Source organism: Panicum virgatum, chromosome 7N, assembly GCF_016808335.1.
Source record: "Panicum virgatum strain AP13 chromosome 7N, P.virgatum_v5, whole genome shotgun sequence".
Taxonomy (NCBI): Eukaryota; Viridiplantae; Streptophyta; class Magnoliopsida; order Poales; family Poaceae; genus Panicum; species Panicum virgatum.
This window is the reverse complement of record NC_053151.1, coordinates 41,700,175-41,718,528: the sequence shown is the minus strand read 5'-3', so window position 1 is coordinate 41,718,528 and position 18,354 is coordinate 41,700,175. Positions and strand designations below refer to the sequence as shown.

The 18,354-nt window shown below is 53.5% G+C and overlaps 2 protein-coding genes and 1 long non-coding RNA gene across 3 annotated transcripts; 1 reads left to right on the top strand and 2 right to left on the bottom strand.

Moving 5' to 3' along the window:
- The first annotated feature begins 1,291 nt into the window (after nucleotides 1–1,291).
- On the top strand, nucleotides 1,292–4,172 carry LOC120680611. Its single transcript, XR_005677737.1, has 3 exons — nucleotides 1,292–2,258; nucleotides 2,618–2,735; nucleotides 3,154–4,172. It is a non-coding gene; the product is annotated as an uncharacterized LOC120680611 (long non-coding RNA).
- Nucleotides 4,173–9,345: 5,173 nt separating this feature from the next.
- Nucleotides 9,346–10,331, bottom strand: LOC120681274 (heat stress transcription factor B-2a-like). The gene is made up of 2 exons (XM_039962787.1): nucleotides 9,878–10,331; nucleotides 9,346–9,762 (listed from the first exon to the last, which is right to left on the bottom strand). The coding sequence occupies exons 1-2, from the start codon at nucleotides 10,082–10,084 to the stop codon at nucleotides 9,346–9,348; spliced, it is 624 nt and encodes a 207-aa protein (XP_039818721.1). The 5' UTR covers nucleotides 10,085–10,331.
- A 2,788-nt stretch (nucleotides 10,332–13,119) lies between these two features.
- On the bottom strand, nucleotides 13,120–14,223 carry LOC120683160 (3-hexulose-6-phosphate isomerase-like). The gene has a single exon (XM_039965189.1). It carries the CDS (start codon nucleotides 14,050–14,052, stop codon nucleotides 13,435–13,437), a length of 618 nt encoding a protein of 205 aa, XP_039821123.1. The 5' UTR covers nucleotides 14,053–14,223; the 3' UTR covers nucleotides 13,120–13,434.
- Between the last annotated feature and the right edge of the window lie 4,131 nt (nucleotides 14,224–18,354).

Below are 18,354 nucleotides of genomic sequence, written 5' to 3'. Positions count from 1 at the left end.
GAAGCTCCTGATGCGGTTGGAGTCGACGGGGAAGCAGCGACGCGGCGGATCGATGGCGGCGGCGCCGAGCAGAGCTCGCGCGGCGGCGATGAGCTAGCGGGGAGCGATGGCGAGCACGAGAGAGGATAAAGGAGCGGGATAGGAAGGTCGGGCGCGCCTTTTGTAGGCCGAGCAAGGGGAGAGGGAAGGCCGGCGGGGAGAAGAGGGGGCGCAGCGCATGAGTGGCAGCCGACCATTAATGGTGCTCGGTGATGGCAGCCGTTACTGGCCGGGGACGGAGGGGAGGCGAGGGGCTTGAGCAACGGCTCCACTGAGCCTTGATGGCGAGCCGGAGTGGAGGGGAGAAGGAGCGCCCAGGGGAGGGGGACGGCCGCCTGGTTATTAAAACATCGTGAAAACGTCGTTTAAACGACGTTTAAACGAAAAAACGTCCCTAAGTCTTGAAACGCTTGAACGTTTTGCCGAAATCGCGTAAAACGTTCGTTTTACACGTTTAAACATTTGTTTTCCATGTTTTCTCGTGAAAACCTTTGAAACGAGGAAGGGTTGGCGTTTTAGGGGGCTTCCCATTCATAGAACAAGGACCCCCAGTCGCCCCCACGGCCCACCCCTGTCCAGATCGAGATCGAAGCCGCCTCCCTGCCGCGTCCTCCCTGGCTCCCTGTCCGCCAGCCGCCTTCTCCCTCTTTGTCGGCCGCGGCCTCCCTCTCCGCCAGGCGCGTCCTGCCATCCTCCCTCTCCGCCGGGCGCCTCTTCCCTGACCGTCGCCCGCCGCCTCCCTGTCCGTCGGCGCTGGAAGGCGAAGGTCGCCGTCGCCCGGGGCGCCACTGTCCGCCCGCCGTCGCTCGGGGCGCCACTGTCCAGATCGAGATCGAGATGAGCTCCTACCTGTCCGCCCTCCGCCGGCCGCCTCCTCCCTGTCCGCCGGCCGCCTCGTCCCTGTCTGCCGCTGCCGGCGGGAGCGAGGGGCGGAGGGGTGCGTCGGCGGCGCGAGCGACGGGCGGAGAGGAGCGGCGGCAACTTGAGTGAGGGGCGGAGGGGAGAGTCGGCGGCGGCGTGGGTTCGATCTGAGAGAAGGAGCATCCGTCGTCCGCGGCGGCGGCGGCGCGAGCGAGCGGCGGCGGCGCGACTCGCGGGCGACCTGAGGGGCGGAGCGGAGGGGAGAGAGTCAGAGGGGTGAGTGCCTGAGTGGGCTGGGGCCTGGGTGCAACTGTGGGAGCGGGCTGGGGGGCAGCGAGGGCCTTAGTGGGCTGGGCCGTTCCCCTCTTCTACCTTTCCTCCTTCTCTTTCTTCCTTTTTGCCTTTTCTCCCTTCATCGTTTCGTACTTCTGCCATTTTCAAATATATTTAAAATGACATTTAAACGTTCGTTTAAATGTTTAAACGCCAAAATTTTCCCTCCATCGTTTCAACGTTTCATCGTGTTAATAACCTTGGACGGCCGGCGGCGCTCGGCATGGAGAGGGAGAGGAACCGGCTGGAGGAAGGAGAAGGGGCTGACGGGTGGGGCCCGTCTGGAAGTAAGAGGGAGAGAGGGTGGAGGTGGGAGGCTGGATTGGGCCGGTGTTGGGCCGACTGGGCCTTGCGGGAAAGAAAGGGAAGAGGGGGAGGGAAGGAGGTGGATTGGGCTGGAAGAAGAGAGAAAGTTTTGTTTTTTTAACTCAAACACTATTTGAATAAATTCATTTTAAATTTAAACCAAAGTTGAAATTTTGGGTGTTACATTTATTTTACTTAATGATGTGTAAAAGGTTGAGCAGTTGTAGCATGCTATTTAGAAGGGCATATAATGCCATTTCGATCCACTTTTCATTAGACCTGGTGCCTCTGTGCATAATGGTTGTGGATTTATGTTGTGAAATGGAGGGTGTAGCTAATTAATTCAGGAAAATTATGTCCTATTCCTGCACATCCGTGTCTCTTGGAAGACCAGGGAAACTGTATATATTCTCTGTATAGTAAAATGGTACTGTTATTACTCTGTATCTGGTACCATAAAATTGTTTGTATCTAACACACTACAATGTCCATGTGTACATACGATGACTAGTAAGATATAGTTTAGGGTGTTAAAAATTGATAACTGCTGGCACCTTATTGGTACCTTCATTGCTGGCTCTCCCAACTGTCCAATTGTTCATTGCAATTGACCACAAGTTCTGTCTTTTGTTCATCTGTGGGCATAGGACTGGACGCCTTTATCAGCTCACGAGAAACAAGCGACATCAGTGGTCGAAGTATTCCGGATTGTGGAGGAGGTCAGCTTTCTTTTGTTGACTTTCTGCATGATATGCTGCTTTACTACCATCCTTTCCCTCAAGAGATTGAAAAATAGAGCTCAGTTAAGAACATCGATATGGTGCAAACTTCATCTGTAAACATTTAAACTTTTGTTACTTGCAACCTTATTTGATCCTAATGCAACTGAACATCTGAACTTCCACCTTAGGCAGAAGCTTTCTGTTATACTTTCTCCAATTACTTTTGAACCCAGTGCTTTGATTATAAAACTTAAAATTATGCTTTGATTCATTGTTTGTTCGGTACCTTAATATATGCATATTTTAAGTACGACTGACATTTGTTTGGGGTGCTTATTTCATCGTTTTATGTGCAGACTGTTGATCAGTTCTTTAATGCAAGTCTACCTCTGGATATTGTCCACTTGCGAAGTCTACTTATAGGAATCACTAGCAGTCTTCAAGTCTATTTGCTTCACATGGAAAATCAACAAGGTATGTGTCAGGTTTTGGATTAACTGTTGCTATTGCAAAATCTTTGCTTAACTTGTGTTTTGCTATTTGCTTCTGAGTATAGATCAGAACACCTCATTGTGCAAATAATGTTGGTTTTTGTGTTTTCTTGACAAACAATGTTGATTTTTGTTTTACAACTTGCAAATATTTGAGTGCTTCATACAATCTAATTCCTTGGTCTTTATTTATTATTGGCATCAGAAACATCTACATAGGCGTTGATTGTTCAGTGCTAAAATATCATGTTTCGAATGATCTGCATGTATACCTTATAACAACTGGCATAGCCATTTTTACAATTACATTATGCTTCCAGAAAGTGATCCATGAATAATGGCTTTGCAGAAGAACCAGGAAATAACTGTACTTACTACTTATTGTTGTCCTCGTGCTGCAGTTTCTGGATCTACCCTACTTCCTAGTGCCCCAGTCTTGACACGTTATTCAGAATCGATGAACCCATTTGCAAAAAGAAAACTTATTGAACCTACAGTTCCTGAAGAAAAGGTGGCTACTAAATTGAATAATTTGACGGTGCCTAAATTATGTGTGAAGTTCAACACCCTTCAAGTGAGTTTTGAATTGACCATCCATTCCCCATGCGTTTCCGTATGCCTTATAATGAATATTATTTTGGTAGAATTCGAATCACCAAAACACGTGCTAAGAGTTCAGGACATGGGCCTGGAAAACCTTTCATAGAAGTCTGTTATGCTCAGCTTTTGCTATTTAGCTAATTCCGCTATATCTATACTGGTACTTGACATTCATCGAGTTGCTTTTATATCTGCACATAAATGATTTAGGTTTTATTTTACTAAAAAACTGCAAATGGGGTAAGTTGATTGCTCGAGTTTTCTTATGAAAAAACAGGCAAATTATCAATGAAACCATTTAGGAGTGTGAATGACCATGGGAATATACTTATGTGGTTGCAGCTTAATGTTCGAAAAATGTTCGGCTAAATCATGTCCTTTAAATAGACATGGCTGTTTGAAAAGTGAAAACCATGAGTGTTAGAGTATATTAGGGATATCTCTATATTAGGTAAATTAGGATTATATCCGTATCCTACCATATATGTAGGAGAGGCTTCTTGCCCTCCAAGTCATGTACCCCTATATATTCAGCCCCAAGGCTCAGGCTAATACAATCATCAATTACACCAGTCCTATTATTCTATATGGTATCACGAGTTTGAGTTCTAACCCTAGACCTGAAACCCTAGCTTTCCGTTGCTCACGCCGCTAGCGCCCCTCCTCTCCCATCGCCGGCGCTCCTGACCCCCAACGACACGCCTCCAGCGCACCCCCACGACAGCCTCCTAGCGCGCTCCCGGGAAGGTCGCCCATTATTGGAGAGAATAATTGCCTTGTATTCCTCCAAACCCTAGAAGGGTGGGATATATAGATCCTATACATGGGCCTCTATACATGGGCTCACATATACACCAACACCCCCCCGCAGTCTAAACTACCGGCGCAACGGTGTTCAAGACTGGACAATAAGAAAGCCAACACCCCCCCCCCGCAGTCTGAACTACCGGCGTAGCGGTGTTCAAGACTGGACAAGAAGAGAGTACAAAGGGCAAATACCCCCCCCCCCCAGCCACAACTAGCCACCGGCTACGTTGAGGCTGGAGCGAAACTCCGAGAAGGTCGAGGAGGGCAGTCCCTTGGTGAAGATGTCAGCAAACTGGGAGGTAGTTAGGGCATGGAGTACCCGAACATCGCCGATGGCGACTCTGTCACGCACGAAGTGTAGGTCGATCTCCACATGCTTCGTCCGCTGATGCTGGACGGGGTTGGTGGAGAGATACACGGCGCTGACGTTGTCGCAGTAGACGAGCGTGCTCTTGGCGAGCTGGTTGTGGAGCTCTGCCAAGAGCTGTCGTAGCCAGGACGCCTCCGCCACACCGTTAGCGACAGCTCGGTACTCCGCCTCAGCACTGGAGCGGGAGACAACCGGCTACCGCTTGGACGACCAGGAGACTAGGTTGCCGCCCAGGAAGACGGCGTAGCCGGAAGTGGAGCGACGAGTGTCCGGGCAGCCAGCCAAGTCAGCGTCGGTGTAGACCACCAGCTCAGCAGAGGATGAGCGGTGAAGAACCAGGCCGAGGTCCACAGTGCCACGGACGTAGCGGAGGAGACGCTTTAGCGCAGCAATGTATGACTCCCGGGGATCATGCATATGGAGACAGACCTGCTGAACAGCGTAGGTGAGGTCCGGCCTGGTGAAGGTGAGGTACTGCAAAGCGCCAGCCAGACTCTGGTAGGCAGTAGGATCAGCCACCGGATCACCCAGATCAGCAGACAGCTTCGCCTGAGCGTCGACAGGAGTGGAGCAGGGCTTGCAATCAGTCATCCCAGCCCGCTCCAGAATATCGAGTGCGTATTGCTGCTGGTGAAGGAGAAGGCCAGACGGGCGAGGCTCACTTAGACCACCCCCTCTAGCCACTCCGACCCTAAAATCCAGGTGTTAGAGTGGGGGAGAGGGGGGGCTTTATCACTGGACCAACATTCCCCCTACGGCGAGCGAGCCGCGCCGCGCCGCGCCTATGGCTGCTGGTCTCAGCGAACCCCGCAGGGGAAATCGCGCAGCGGAAGAAATGCGTGGCCGGTGGGTTTCGAACCCGGGACCTGGCTCTAGTACCAACTTAGACCACCCCCTCTAGCCACTCCAACCCTAAAACCCAGGTGTTAGAGTGGGGGAGAGGGGGGGCTTTATCACTGGACCAACAGGCTCAACCATAGTCACAAAGTTCCTGGGTCGACCGGGTTGAGGAACGGGGTCGAGGGTCGTCATTTTATAAAATTGTGGTACGAAGGGGATATACATTTATGGAACGATAAATTATTATGTGGGACGCGACCCTGATTCATCGGGGTTGATATCTTCAGGTCGATAAAGACAAAAACTATATATGTGCTACTAATGAAGAAACTAATCTGCACAAGCATATAAGAAACATATGAAAGAGTACATTTAGACCATGCTACATGTACTCAGCTCATTGTCTAACAAAAACCACACCAATCCACTGTCCTTAACCTCCTTATCCCAATTAAATCTGCTAGCAATGGGGCTGCGACCCCTTTCAATTCGGGACAGGATCAAATCTTGAATGGGACACTGACCCTCTTCGACCCCGACCCTCGAATCGGAACGACGTTCCCGGGTCGAGGGACGAGGCATCGACCCCGAATCCTGTGACTATGGGCTCAACAGTGACGCCCAAGAAGTGGTGGAGCTGACCCAGATCCTTCATAGCAAACTCTTGCTGCAGAGAGGAGATGACACTCTGAAGCAACTGCTGACTGGAGGCTGTGAGCACAATGTCATCGACATAGAGCAGTAGATATGCAGTCTCATCCCCACGGCGGTAGATGAAGAGAGACGTGCTAGACTTGGCCTCGGTGAACCCCAATGTCAGCAAGAACGTGGCGAACCGAGAGTACTAAGCCCGAGGAGCCTGCTTCAGACCATAGAGAGACTTGTTGAGTCGGCAGGCCATATCCGGACGACTCGAGTCCACAAATCCCGCTGGCTGAGAGCAGTAGACAGTCTCTGACAGAGTGCCGTGAAGAAACACATTCTTCACGTCCAGCTGGTGCACAGGCCAGAAGCGCGAGAGTGCAAGCGAGAGGACCGTGCGCACAGTAGCAGGCTTCACCATTGGGCTGAAGGTCTCATCATAGTCCACACCAGGTCGCTGAGTGAACTCCCGAAGAACCCAGCGAGCCTTGTAGCGCTCCAGTGTGCCATCAGCCCGACGCTTATGCGTCCAGATCGACTTGCCAGTCACCACATTGCAACCAGACGGACGCGGCACGAGGTCCCACGTCTGGTTGGCAAGAAGAGCCGCGCACTCCTCTTCCATCGCACGACGCCAGTGAGGATCCGCCAAGGCGTCGCGGACAGAGGAGGGTACCGGAGAGACCCGCGGCTCTCCCTCGGTGGCGGAGAGTCGCGGCCTGAGACGCCATCCGCCAAGTTACCATGGGATGGATATGCCGAGGATCTCGATGGACGACGGGCGGGTGGTACACCGCCGGCTCGGCACTTGAGGGAGCCGGTGGCGGCGACGGCTCCGGTGGAGGCGTCGCAGGAGCCTCCGGAGCAGGAGGCGGCGCCGGTATCGGCACCGAACGACGCCGGGACACCTGCACCGGCTCAGCGTACCGCGTTAGCGCCGGTACACCTGCACTGGCTGAGCGTTCCGCGCAGGTGCAGGGGAAGGCACCGGGGCCGCGCGCGGCACGATCGGAGGTTCGGGGGCCGCGCGGGGCGCGACTGCGGGCACCGGGGCCGCGCTCGGCGCAGATCACCGGGAACGGTGCCGGTGTACCGGGAAAACCTGCAGGGAAAGGACAGACAGGAAAAGGTGGCTGAACCACCGGGTCAGTCGGTAACAGAGACTCCAGCTCGGGGTCAGGAGAAGGTGTGGAGGAGGTGGAGTAGGGGAAATCCGACTCTTCAAAGACGACGTGTCGGGAGATCAGGACTCGGCGAGAGGTGAGGTCAAAGCATCGGTACCCCTCGTGGTCAGGAGAGTAACCAAGGAACACACAACGAGTCGAGCGGGGCGCCAGCTTGTGAGGAGCAGTGGCGGAGGTGTTAGGGTAACACGCACCCGAAGACCCGAAGGTGGTCGTAGCGAGGAGGGGTACCGAAAAGAGCGTGGTGTGGAGTGGGAGCAGGAGAAGCAGTGGACGGAAGACGGTTGAGCAAGTAGGTGGCGGTGTGGAGGCTTTCAGCCCAGAAGCGCGGGGGCAGAGAGGCCTGGATCAAAAGAGTGCACACGATGTCGTTCGTCGTGCGAATCATCCACTCAGCCTTGCCATTCTGAGGAGAGGGGAGGGAAGAGGGGAGGAGGTGCTGGCAGCCGGCGGCCAGCCATGGCGGCGGCGGCGGCAGCTAGAGGAAGAGAGGGAGAGAGAGAAGGCTATCTAATACCATATTGAAGAGAATAATTGCCTTGTATTTCTCCAAACCCTAGAAGGGTGGGATATATAGATCCTATACATGGGCCTCTAGATAAGCCTCTATACATGGGCTCACATATACACCAACACCCATGATTTCCGCCGGGGGCAGTTTAGGTTCAGATCCTAGGCCACAAACCCTAATCTTCCGCTGCCCTTCGTCGCGCCCCTGCCTCCTGCCCGCCGCCGGCTGTCTCCCACGGCGCCCATCCAGGGCGTCCCCTCGATGGCCTCCTAGCACGCCCTCGGAGAGATCGTCCATGTCCTCCGCCGGGGGTAGCGCCCTCCGCCGCGACAGACACATCTATTCCGCCGTCGTATCGCGTCAAGCAGCTGCAGATCGAGCGTACCTTGCCATCTGCCACGGAACCCGTCGATGATGACCCATCCCGCGCTGCCGTGGTCGCAGCCGCGGCCACCCTGCGATCTTCCTCGTGCTGCCATGGCGGTGGCAAGGGCCTTCGCATGCACCATGGTGCGCCCAGTCGTCGCCGGCGGATTACCTGGCGGCGTCGCCACTCCACCCCGTTGCCTCACCTCCACGGTTGGATTGCCGCCCGACTCTGCGTCGTCTCGGCGGGATCCGCCCTCCCCAGGAGTCGCCTCGCCCCTCCAGGTGGAACCCCCTGTCGCTCGGTGGGATCCGCCAGTGGGAGCCCTCCATCGCCGCCGGTCTGAGCTCACCGCTCGATCCGATGGGATCCGCGGCTCCGCCCCAACTCCCATCCACGGCGCCGCCGGATGCACCCTCCCCTCGATTCTTTCTCCGTCTCTCACTCTTGCCCTGTGTTTTGACCGTCGTGGGCAGAGACTCTTTATTACCCTGTGTTTTGACCGTCGTGGGCAGAGAGAAAAGGGAGAAGGGTGAGGGCGCACATTCCTACTGCGTGCACCCCGGAGCTCTACGCGAAGAATTGCTGCTGCATCATTTTCTTTATCCCGATCAGAGGGATTGCGTCGCTCGTCGACCCTACGCCACTACCTTGACGTCGGCGTCGACTTCACCGGCCTCTTCTTCGTCCACGACTGTGCGGCATGGCAACATGGACGGTGCCCTAAGGGACGCCCATATGCACCGCTCACCTCGCCGCTTTGTCCGCACGTCATTCTTCGCCGGCTCATCGTCGCCTCCACCTATCGGGACGCCTTCGCCGACTTCGCCCACCGTCGTCATGCCTCACACTACTCGGTCTGATTAGCCGACATGCGTGATCCACCCAGCTCCTGTGACGTTCGTCGTCGTCGAGCGCGCCCCTTCACCGAGTACGGAGGGCTGCTGCTGCGTTGCCTCTTCGGGCAGCAGCGCTGCCACCCGTGGTCTTCTTCGTTGTTGCATCCTCACCGCCACTGACCACGTCCACGACCTCGTCGCTGACTACGTGTCGCTGCGCCTTCTGCGCATGGTCTTCGTCAAGTTGTTCGAGTTCATTCTTTGCCGACTTCTACGACCGCCGCCACGACCACTACGCCAAGCTAGCTCTCCTTTGGGCTAGTGCTCGGCTGCTCTATCTCTATGCTTCGTCTAGCACGACCTCGTCGCCACCACCAACGTCTCTACATCGCCTACTTCGTCTGCTGCGACAACCACGGGCTGCTTCGGCTTCTTATCCCTCGCCGTTCTGCGCCGCAACTATTGTTGAGACCTCCTCGCCGCCGCCGTGGTCGTACCGTGCCACGAGCTGCCGCACGCCGTCGCAGAGGCGCCGCGCGCGGGACAGCTCCCGCGCCAGCCTCGCGTTCTCTCGCCGCAGCCGCGCGTTCTCCTCCTCCAGCTCGGCCACTGCGCCGCTCACCCCCGCCGCCGAGCCGCGCGGCGGCGACGAGGAGACCGCCGGCTCCCCGCCGGAGCTCGTGGGCGGGGACGAGATGATCGGTATCCCCGTCGGTATGGCCGTCCCGCCCCCCGCGGCCCCGGCGCCGGTCCCTTTCCGCCTCTGTATCCCTCCCAGCAGGTGCTTCTCCCCTCGCCGGAAGCCGTCGTTGGCGAACTCCCACCTGTCCGCCACCACCTTCTTGAATCCCTGCACGGAGAGAACGCAGAAGACGTCGTGATCTCGATCCAACCGTGCAGACCGTTGGGCAAATGGGTAATAGAAGAAGAGATGCGGGACGGGGAGGGGATGGTTGGGCACGCACGTAGGTGTTGAGCTGGCGCACGAAGGAGGAGAAGTTGCTGTGCTTGAAGTGCTTGGGGAGGAGGTCGCGGGCGAACTCGGCGGGGCGCCACACCACGAAGGCCGTGCCGGTGTCGTTCCACGAGATGGTGTCGTCGGTGCTGGGGTCTTCCACCATCGCGTACGTCTTCGTCAGGAACGGCGGCGTCAACGCCGCCGGCGACGCCATTGGGCAGGCGATGACTCGCGTGCAGAGCGGAGAGGAGAGAGGGGAGGATGCGGGAAGAGGGCGATTGTTTCCACGGGAAGGACGCGTCTAGAAACGTTGATTTGGGGATTGGATTAGGTTGAACATTGGTGAGAGAAGCATCCAGCGGGTTCTAGAAGGTTCCCGGCCCTTCCTTGCGCAAGCAGACACGTGGCGCGGCTTCTAGAATGTGCCCGTTTGGATTGGGGAAGATGGGCTGGACTAGTGGAGTCAGACGTTGGTTGAGTTACACTTGTACAAGCCCAAATGTGCTCTTTTATTCCTTTGAGATACACACACACGGCTTGCACATTACTCGGCCGGAATAAGCCGAATAGGGTGATACTAGAAAGGCCGCGCAGCAAGCCTGATTTTTACATGAAACTTTGGGTGTGTTTAGTTTTAAAAATTTTCTTTACAGTACCCGTCACATCAAGTTTTCGAACACAAGCATGAAGCATTAAATGTAGTGAGAAAAAATAATTAATTACACAGTCTAACTGATTCCTACGAGATGAATCTAATGATGTTAATTAATCTATGATTGAACATTAATTGTCAAGTAACAACGAAACGTGCTACAGTGTCTAAATCCAAACTTTTTCACCAACTAAACACCCCCTTTATGTGATACATGGAAGAAAAACGTACTTAGGTTGTTATATTTTTTATTTATTTTAAGTCCGACGTATGTGAGACAATTAGGTATATTCTACTTATTATGAAGGTTCGTACGGAACTCATTATAGAATTGTTTCCAATAAAAATGGTTTGCTTCTGCATATGGAAACCAAAAATTAATCTTGCGGATACATAAAAATTGGAAGAACCATGGTGGGGACCTCCAATGGCTTGCTTGCGGTAATATCTCTGGTGTTAATTTTGTGGATTGGGAGCTAATTATCCGTAAACAGTAACATTTGTATAAATGATGCATGGTTAAATGTTCTTAATAATTTTTGCTTGCATCGTCAATTGATTTCAGATTTGCACATCAGTCTTTGTAGCTCTTTAAACCAGCTGCAAGATACTTCAACTAATGCATGTTTTGTGCAAGTTAGCTGGTCAAAGCGTGCTGCCTCTCTTTTTTTTGGCGAAGGACTTGCTGCTTCATGTTGATCACACTGAATTCACTGAATTCAGGAGCAGGAGCAATAGTGTGAAAGTACTGTTTCACAAACTGTGCATCAAAGCATCGGAAAATCAAATTAGCCCCCGGATACGGGTGCGCCGGGTATACAAACGGGAGCGTTGGTTTCAAGATTCGGGAAAGGACATACAATTTATCATATCAAATTAGTACCCCCTCCGTCCCAAAAAAAAATGTAAATCTCATTTTTCGAGAAGTCAAATAATTTCAACTTTGACCGAATTTATATAAAATAGTACTTATATATATATTACAATATAAGTATCTTAGGATTAACCATGTAATATATTTATATACTATATCAATTCGGAGACACGAATGCTAGTAATTTTTTTTATAAATAAGTAGGCATTGTCACCTCTGTTTTCGAAAGATCTAGAGCACATATGATTCAAGTAGATTCTCGTAGCTTCTGACGCCGCTTCTCTCTCATTTCGTCCCCTTTCTTGGTTGTGTTGCAAAAGGATGGGATGATTCAATTTGCTTGTGATCCAAGGTAGGACCAATAGATGATGCATCGTCGATTTGCTTCTCTGTGTCATGCTCTCTTATTTTCTTTGCTTTATGATGTCGTCGTCTTCCTCCTCCCCTCCACTGTAAGTTGAGCAGCTAGATATTCATGGAGGGGCCGTGAGGCGGCCAAATGCCTAGGCGCAGTGACGCCGCTGGCCGGTGGCCGCCGTGTTGGCGCCGCACGTGGGGCTAGCGCCGGTGGCTGCCACGGTGGGGCTGAGTGCGTAGGAGCTCGCGCCGACGGCCACGCGCCGGAGCTTGCTGGACCTCGCGCCGGCGGCCGAGCACAGGAGCTTGCCGGAGCTCGCGTCGGCAGCCACGCGCCGACAACCGTGCGCAGGAGCTCCCCGGGAGGGGCTGCGGCCGCGAGCGCCGCCTGCTCAAGAACGGTGGCGAACGGGCTCCGAGCTTGGCGGCCTCCCTCCACGGCGCGGGCTGCGCTGCCCTGCCGTGGCGCGGCGGCGAGTTGCGGCTCCATTGGCTCTCCGCTGAGCACGGGCGGTGTCGACCTCCGCCCTTCCGCACACGGCGGCGGAGGGCCTTCCCCTCTTTCCCTCCCCTTTTCCCCTGCAGTCGGAGCTCTGGTGTTGCGGCTCGGGCGGCGGCGGAGCGCGGCGCGGGCGCAGCGAGCTGTGGCGCCGTCCAGCGGCGGCGAGGATCCTACGGGGGCTGGCCTCGGCTGCCTTGCGCCCCTCCCCTCCCTCGGTCCTTGCGCTCTCTCTCTCTCTCTCTCTGCGCGGTGCCGCGGTGGATCCGGTGCCAGCGAGTTGGAGCTCGGACCGGCAGCGGGCAGGGTCTCGCGGCGCGCGGGCGGCGGCGGCCCGCTCGCGGGGCGTGCGGCGGCGGGCGGCGCATGGTGGCCGGCGGGAGGCGTGGCGGTCCGGCGGCGCATGGTGGCCGGCGGGAGGCGTGGCGGTCCGGCAGCGCATGGTGGCCGTTCGATGGCCCAATCCGACGGACGTCTTTTTTTGGGTGATGTGGCACGTTCTGGTGCCGGGGAATCGCCCATGCGCGGACGCGCTTTCGTGTTATAGAGATAGATATTCTTTGTCAAACTTCTTGGGCACAAAGTTTCTTTGCCTGCAGCATTTCATGAAATTGTTCGATTTTTTTTCACTAGGAGAGGTAACAGAGGGCCTCCCTGGTGCCAACGCGAGGGATCGAAATCGCCGGCCTGGGGGCTGGCTCCGGGAGCCACTCGGGCTCACCAGCCCCACAATTGTTCGATTTTTTAAACGCAAATTTTAAAGAAGAGGGAAGGAACATGTGTATGAGTGTATAATTTGTGAATGCTAACGAGACCGATATGATGAGATTGTTCGTTGAGGTAACCAATATGATGGTCCACTTATTAGACGAAATCAAATTCAGCACTGCAAAAATGCATTACAGAATCTTTTCGAGAAAAAAAATGCATTACAGAACGATGTGTACGAGTATAGCCTTTGCACACGCTAACGAACGTCTAAACCAGTATTGTACACTATCATTCGGTAATCGCTCGTAACTGTTGTCGTTCAACCACCAACACGGTGATGAACATCAGTCTTTCTTCAAAAAAAAAAATGATGAACATCAGTCAGTTCATCACTACACAGTAGTTTTTTTAGCATCATCAGTTCATCACTGCACAGTAGATGACAGAGCTGGGCCGAACAGTGGACACACACTACTCCAGGTTCGTGTGGCGGGCCCTCATCTGGGCCGGGCTCTGGCCCAAGACGCGCGCGAGCTCCAGCACCACCATCTCGAACAGCACGAACATGGCTCCCTCGTACAGGCTCCCCATCGGCAGCTTCGCCCGCGACGGCGCGCTCTCCGCCGCCGCCTCCTCCTCGTCCGCCATGGTCTGCGCGGGGAGGTGCGCCACGACGTCCGCCTGGCGCCGCGGGAATTCCCCCTCGGGGCGGGCCGTGAGCAGCAGGACGCGGGCGCCGGCGCCGCGCGCCACGCCGCAGATGGCGTCGACGGTGGAGAACGCGCCGGGCCCCGCTGAGGCCACGAGGAGGTCGCCCCCGCCGGCAGGTGGCGCCGTGACATCGCCGACGCAGTGCGCGGGGAGCCCCAGGTGCGCGAGGCGCATGCAGAGGGCGCGCATCATGAGCCCCTCCCGCCCGACGCCGTGCACGAACACGCGCCCGCCCCGGGCCGCCGCGGCCGCGAGCTCGGAAACCAGGACGGAACGTGCTGGCGGGTGCGCCGAGGGCGCGGAGAAGACGGCGGCGACCTGGGCGCAGATGGCGGCGGCGTCCGCCTGCGCGGAGGCCGCGGCGTCGCTGCCGCTCATGGGGACCCCCCCGTGCCCTTATCCGATGCTTTGGTGGCAGAGTCTCGACCTGACGGAGTGACGGCCTTTGGTGGCAGCAAGCGGCGTTCGCTGGCTTCTGGTTTTGGATGCGGTGACCGCACTCGGCGAGCCTCTGAGAGTGATATTTTTTTAGCAGAATCACTGACATTGTCTTATTTTTTGTGTTCTGCTAGTAATTTGTCCAAGCAGCGGTCGGAATTGTATACTTGGATGTAGTACTGTAGCAGCAGCAGCTGAGTACCGAACTGAATTGGTAGTGTCCGGTGTCCATGACATCAGAAACAATAAATCGATAATTAACATTTCTTCAAAAAAAAGTAATTAACACAGGCTTGGTAAGTTGATAGCACCACCAGCAGCAGTAACTTGTTACGAGGCCAAACAGATCGTTCAGATGAATCACACAAATCTCACCAGTCACCACCGCAGAAGTATTATAAAGCTATGGATGCCGACACTCGAGTTCTGTTTAGATCCAAAATTTTTACATCCAAAAATATCATATCGAATATTTGAACACATGCATGGAGTACTAAATGAAGTCTATTTATAAAACTTTTTGCATTGATGAGCTGTAAATCGCGAGACGAATATAATAAGTCTACTTGATTCATGATTTGCATTAGTGATGCTACAGTAACTATCCACTAATTATAGATTAATTATCATCATTAGATTCGCCTCGCGATTTACAACCCATCTGTGCAAAAAGTTTTATAAATAGACCTCATTTAGTACTTCAAATTAGAAAGATTCCGTTTTCAAAAAAAATTTGGGAGAGGATCTAAACACGGTCTCAGGCATGCTAGCCAGAAGATTCCACATAGTAAACTTGTTCAACAACAAAAGTATAAGCATGATTCTCAGTCAAACACAGTGCACGCCATTTGCATACCATACCTCAGAGCGATAAGCTCGGCGAAGAAGATAAAATTAGCGAAGATACGCAACATTATATAAGGAGATGGTACTGCATAGAACGAAGGTATCGGAATGAGAAGCTAGAGCCTCTGTGATGAACCTGCGAGAGTTCCCAAACCAATAAAATCCCATAGTAGCATCCCTGTAAAATAGCCACCAAAACCAGTGTAACATATCCAGTGTAAGGTAATCTTTCCCTTCTTTTTGTATTAATTTGAGGTTCCCAAAAGGAAAACCATATGTAAGCTTGTTTGTAATAAAGTAGTTCTCTTTTTACCTCTCTATATTTGCTGGTCTGGTCGTGTGTCTTAATTTTCTTTGCCAAGAACCCTTAGGAGAAACCTCTTCGGTAGTTCTTGTTTGAAGCTCATGTTTGGCAATTGATAGAACGTTGTAGGCGTAGATAAGTGTTCCCTTCAGGTAGAACTGTATAAGAAGATAACATGATTTCAGGCCGCATAGTCATGACCGTAGATATTGAGGGATAAGAGACTCTTGGTTAGACACAAACTTGTGATAAATACCATTAATACCAAGTAGGATTTTACAACAACAAAATACACTGGCTGTCACGTTGGTTTCGCCAACCCAAAGATCTTACAGAACGTATAAAACTAATCAACTCCAAAGCATAAGCATTTAAACAAAGTCTTCAATAATTGCATAAGGACAAAAAAGCAATCCTACGCATAACAAGCCGCATATTTTAATAGGCCGCATATTTTATCAAGTTGCATATTTAAATCTAAATACTCTTAAGTATATAAGCCAAGCATCTCAATCAGAATATATAAACCTATTTTCTTTTTATATGATTATATCTGTCTCTGTCTCCCTCCATCCCTCTCGAACATGGTGGAGTTGGCGGTGTCTGCGCAATACTGATGACAAAAGATGATCGTTCTTCAGTTCTGAATCCATCACTTACGGCATCGATCACCGAAATTCTGCTGAACTTCAGACAGGAAAAAATGCACTCTGTTGCCCATTGTAACACGGTGGGCGTGGCAGGCTGGCAGCCGCGTTGCCGTAGCCGCGAGCTGCACGGCCAACGTAAGATCTGAAATTCTGAAGGAAACTCTGATCGCGGCATCGCGCCAGCGCGCGTAGGTTTTTCAGCTGCGCTCCCGACGCCCGCGGCTACTTTGATTTTCCGGCTAACCCTTGAACTGAACCAATCACCTGCTGTCGGTACTGACAAAAGAGGAGGGTGCCTGCCAAGTTCTTGGACTCTGTCTCATCGTCCTTCCTCCACACGATGCTGCTGTAGCTTCAGCTCAAAAAACGACCACTGCTTCTTGCCGATTTTCATTCGAATAGATGCCTGGTGAACTCAACTCTGCATCGCGCGGCTGGACCTGGGTGGCAGCCTGGGGGTTGCGCTTCATTTCATTTTCATCGTACGCCCACCACAACTCGCACGCGCCCACCACGAGCCTCCGCACGGCGGCCGCACAACACAATTCGCCCCGATGAGCTGTCCGCCTGTCAGCCTGTGCCCCCATATCAGCCGGCCCATCCGATCGCATCTAGCGGGCGGAGGCCCGCGCCCCAGGGACTCGAAACACACTGGGCGCCCAGATCCGACCGGCCTCGTCAAGAAGGACAGCCAGGGCCACCGGCCCACCACCAGGACTCAAATAGGCAGATCCAACGTTTCGCCGTCACTGTAGCATCATTGTATTAAATCATCGATTAATTACTGTCATTAGATTCGTCGCGAAAAGTTACGTCTATTTTTGAAATTTTTTTACAAATAGACTTCATTTAGCACTCCATGCATGCGAGATTCTTTTCTCAAATTGCGTGTGAAATACCCATGTCTCCCCCTCGCTGCTACAGCGTGCCGCGTGCGCCCGCCCCCCCCCCCCCCCCCCCCCCCCCCCCGCGCACTGCCCCCAATCATGCCGCTGCCTGACGAGATCCCGCCCGATCAAACAACGGGATCCTCCTCGCGAAGACACGGGTAGTATAATCGAGACGCACGGCCGGAGCCGTGCAGTGAACCTGCCACGCCGAGGTCGCGCCGCTCTCGACGCCGTGGCGCGCAGATGCATGCTCAGCTCTGCTCAATGCATGCACTCCGTTCCGTCTCTAATCGCACATGAGGTCACGGAGTACGTGGGGACTACATTATTATACTACTTTTTATGTACGTTCAGAATCCGTATTATAATCTTGTAACAGATCGCGATCTTGCTGCTGATCGAGTTGTTAAAGGCAAGCGGCGTGTCCAATTAGGCGCGAGCCTAACGGGATGATTCGGCCGCGGCGAGGAGGGACAGGCTCGGACAAAGGGCACAGAGCTGAATGCTCGTGCTGTCATGCACGCACGGTGTCTGAATGATTTCAGAAAAGGTAGTTGTTAGTCAGTCATTCCTGGACTCGACAGGCTCTGGATGATTTCAGAAAAAGGCTCGTTCGTCAGATTCCTGTCTCTGACAGGTGGCTGGATTTTACAGCCCTAGGGGAAAGACAACCAGATCAGCAGGACGTAACAGAAAGTCAGAAACGAATTAGCATAGAAACAGGTTAGGGTTTGACAACCACCTCGAGTTCTCTGAACCCCATGGTGAGCTCAAGCCTGAAGGAACCTACACTTGACCGGTTCTTCGTTAGCTAGCCGGTGCTGACCAGCACTGGTTATATTAGCCAGCTCCAAACTCCAATGGTCGATCGGAGAGGCCTGTACGCAGCAATCCAGCAATAGATTACTCCGGACAGGTAACACCACGTGAAGAGCGGTTGCTGAGTTGGGCAAGGTCAGAACGGCCGTTCTTGATTGGTTCGAGCTCCCTGTCTACTCTGCACGTTTGCCATTGCGTCCGCCGGCCGTTATCCACCGAACTTACCATTAGAGTCCATGTGTCAACCATGATACTGCAATGAAACAAATGCAGTGCTCTTTGGGTCGCAATTTGCAAAAGCAGATCTATCTCGCCTTTGCGGCTTGCCGGCTTTTTTTTTTGCTCATCACTGCTTGCGTCCTAGGGACGACACACATACACACAGTGACACAGAGAGGCCTTGGTGGCCCACAAAAATCAACCAATCATCACGCTTTGTGCGCAAGTGAGCTGTCTTTGTTCAAAGTTCGCAAATCTACTCGCTCCCTCGTCGGCGTCGCACACCAACAACCGTAGGCCCGTCCCCCCACAGCACGAATCGCAAAGCGTACAGTACGATACGATGGCACACCCCAGGGCCCACGAGCTCTCTTCATCGTACGCGGGCCACGACCCACGCCCAAAATGAGCTGTAAATTAATATGGTCCCATGGCCCATGGGTGGGATGGGCAGAAACTCGAGGCCGTACGCAGGGACCCACCCGGCAGATCCAAGGCCACGAGCGGAGCCGCC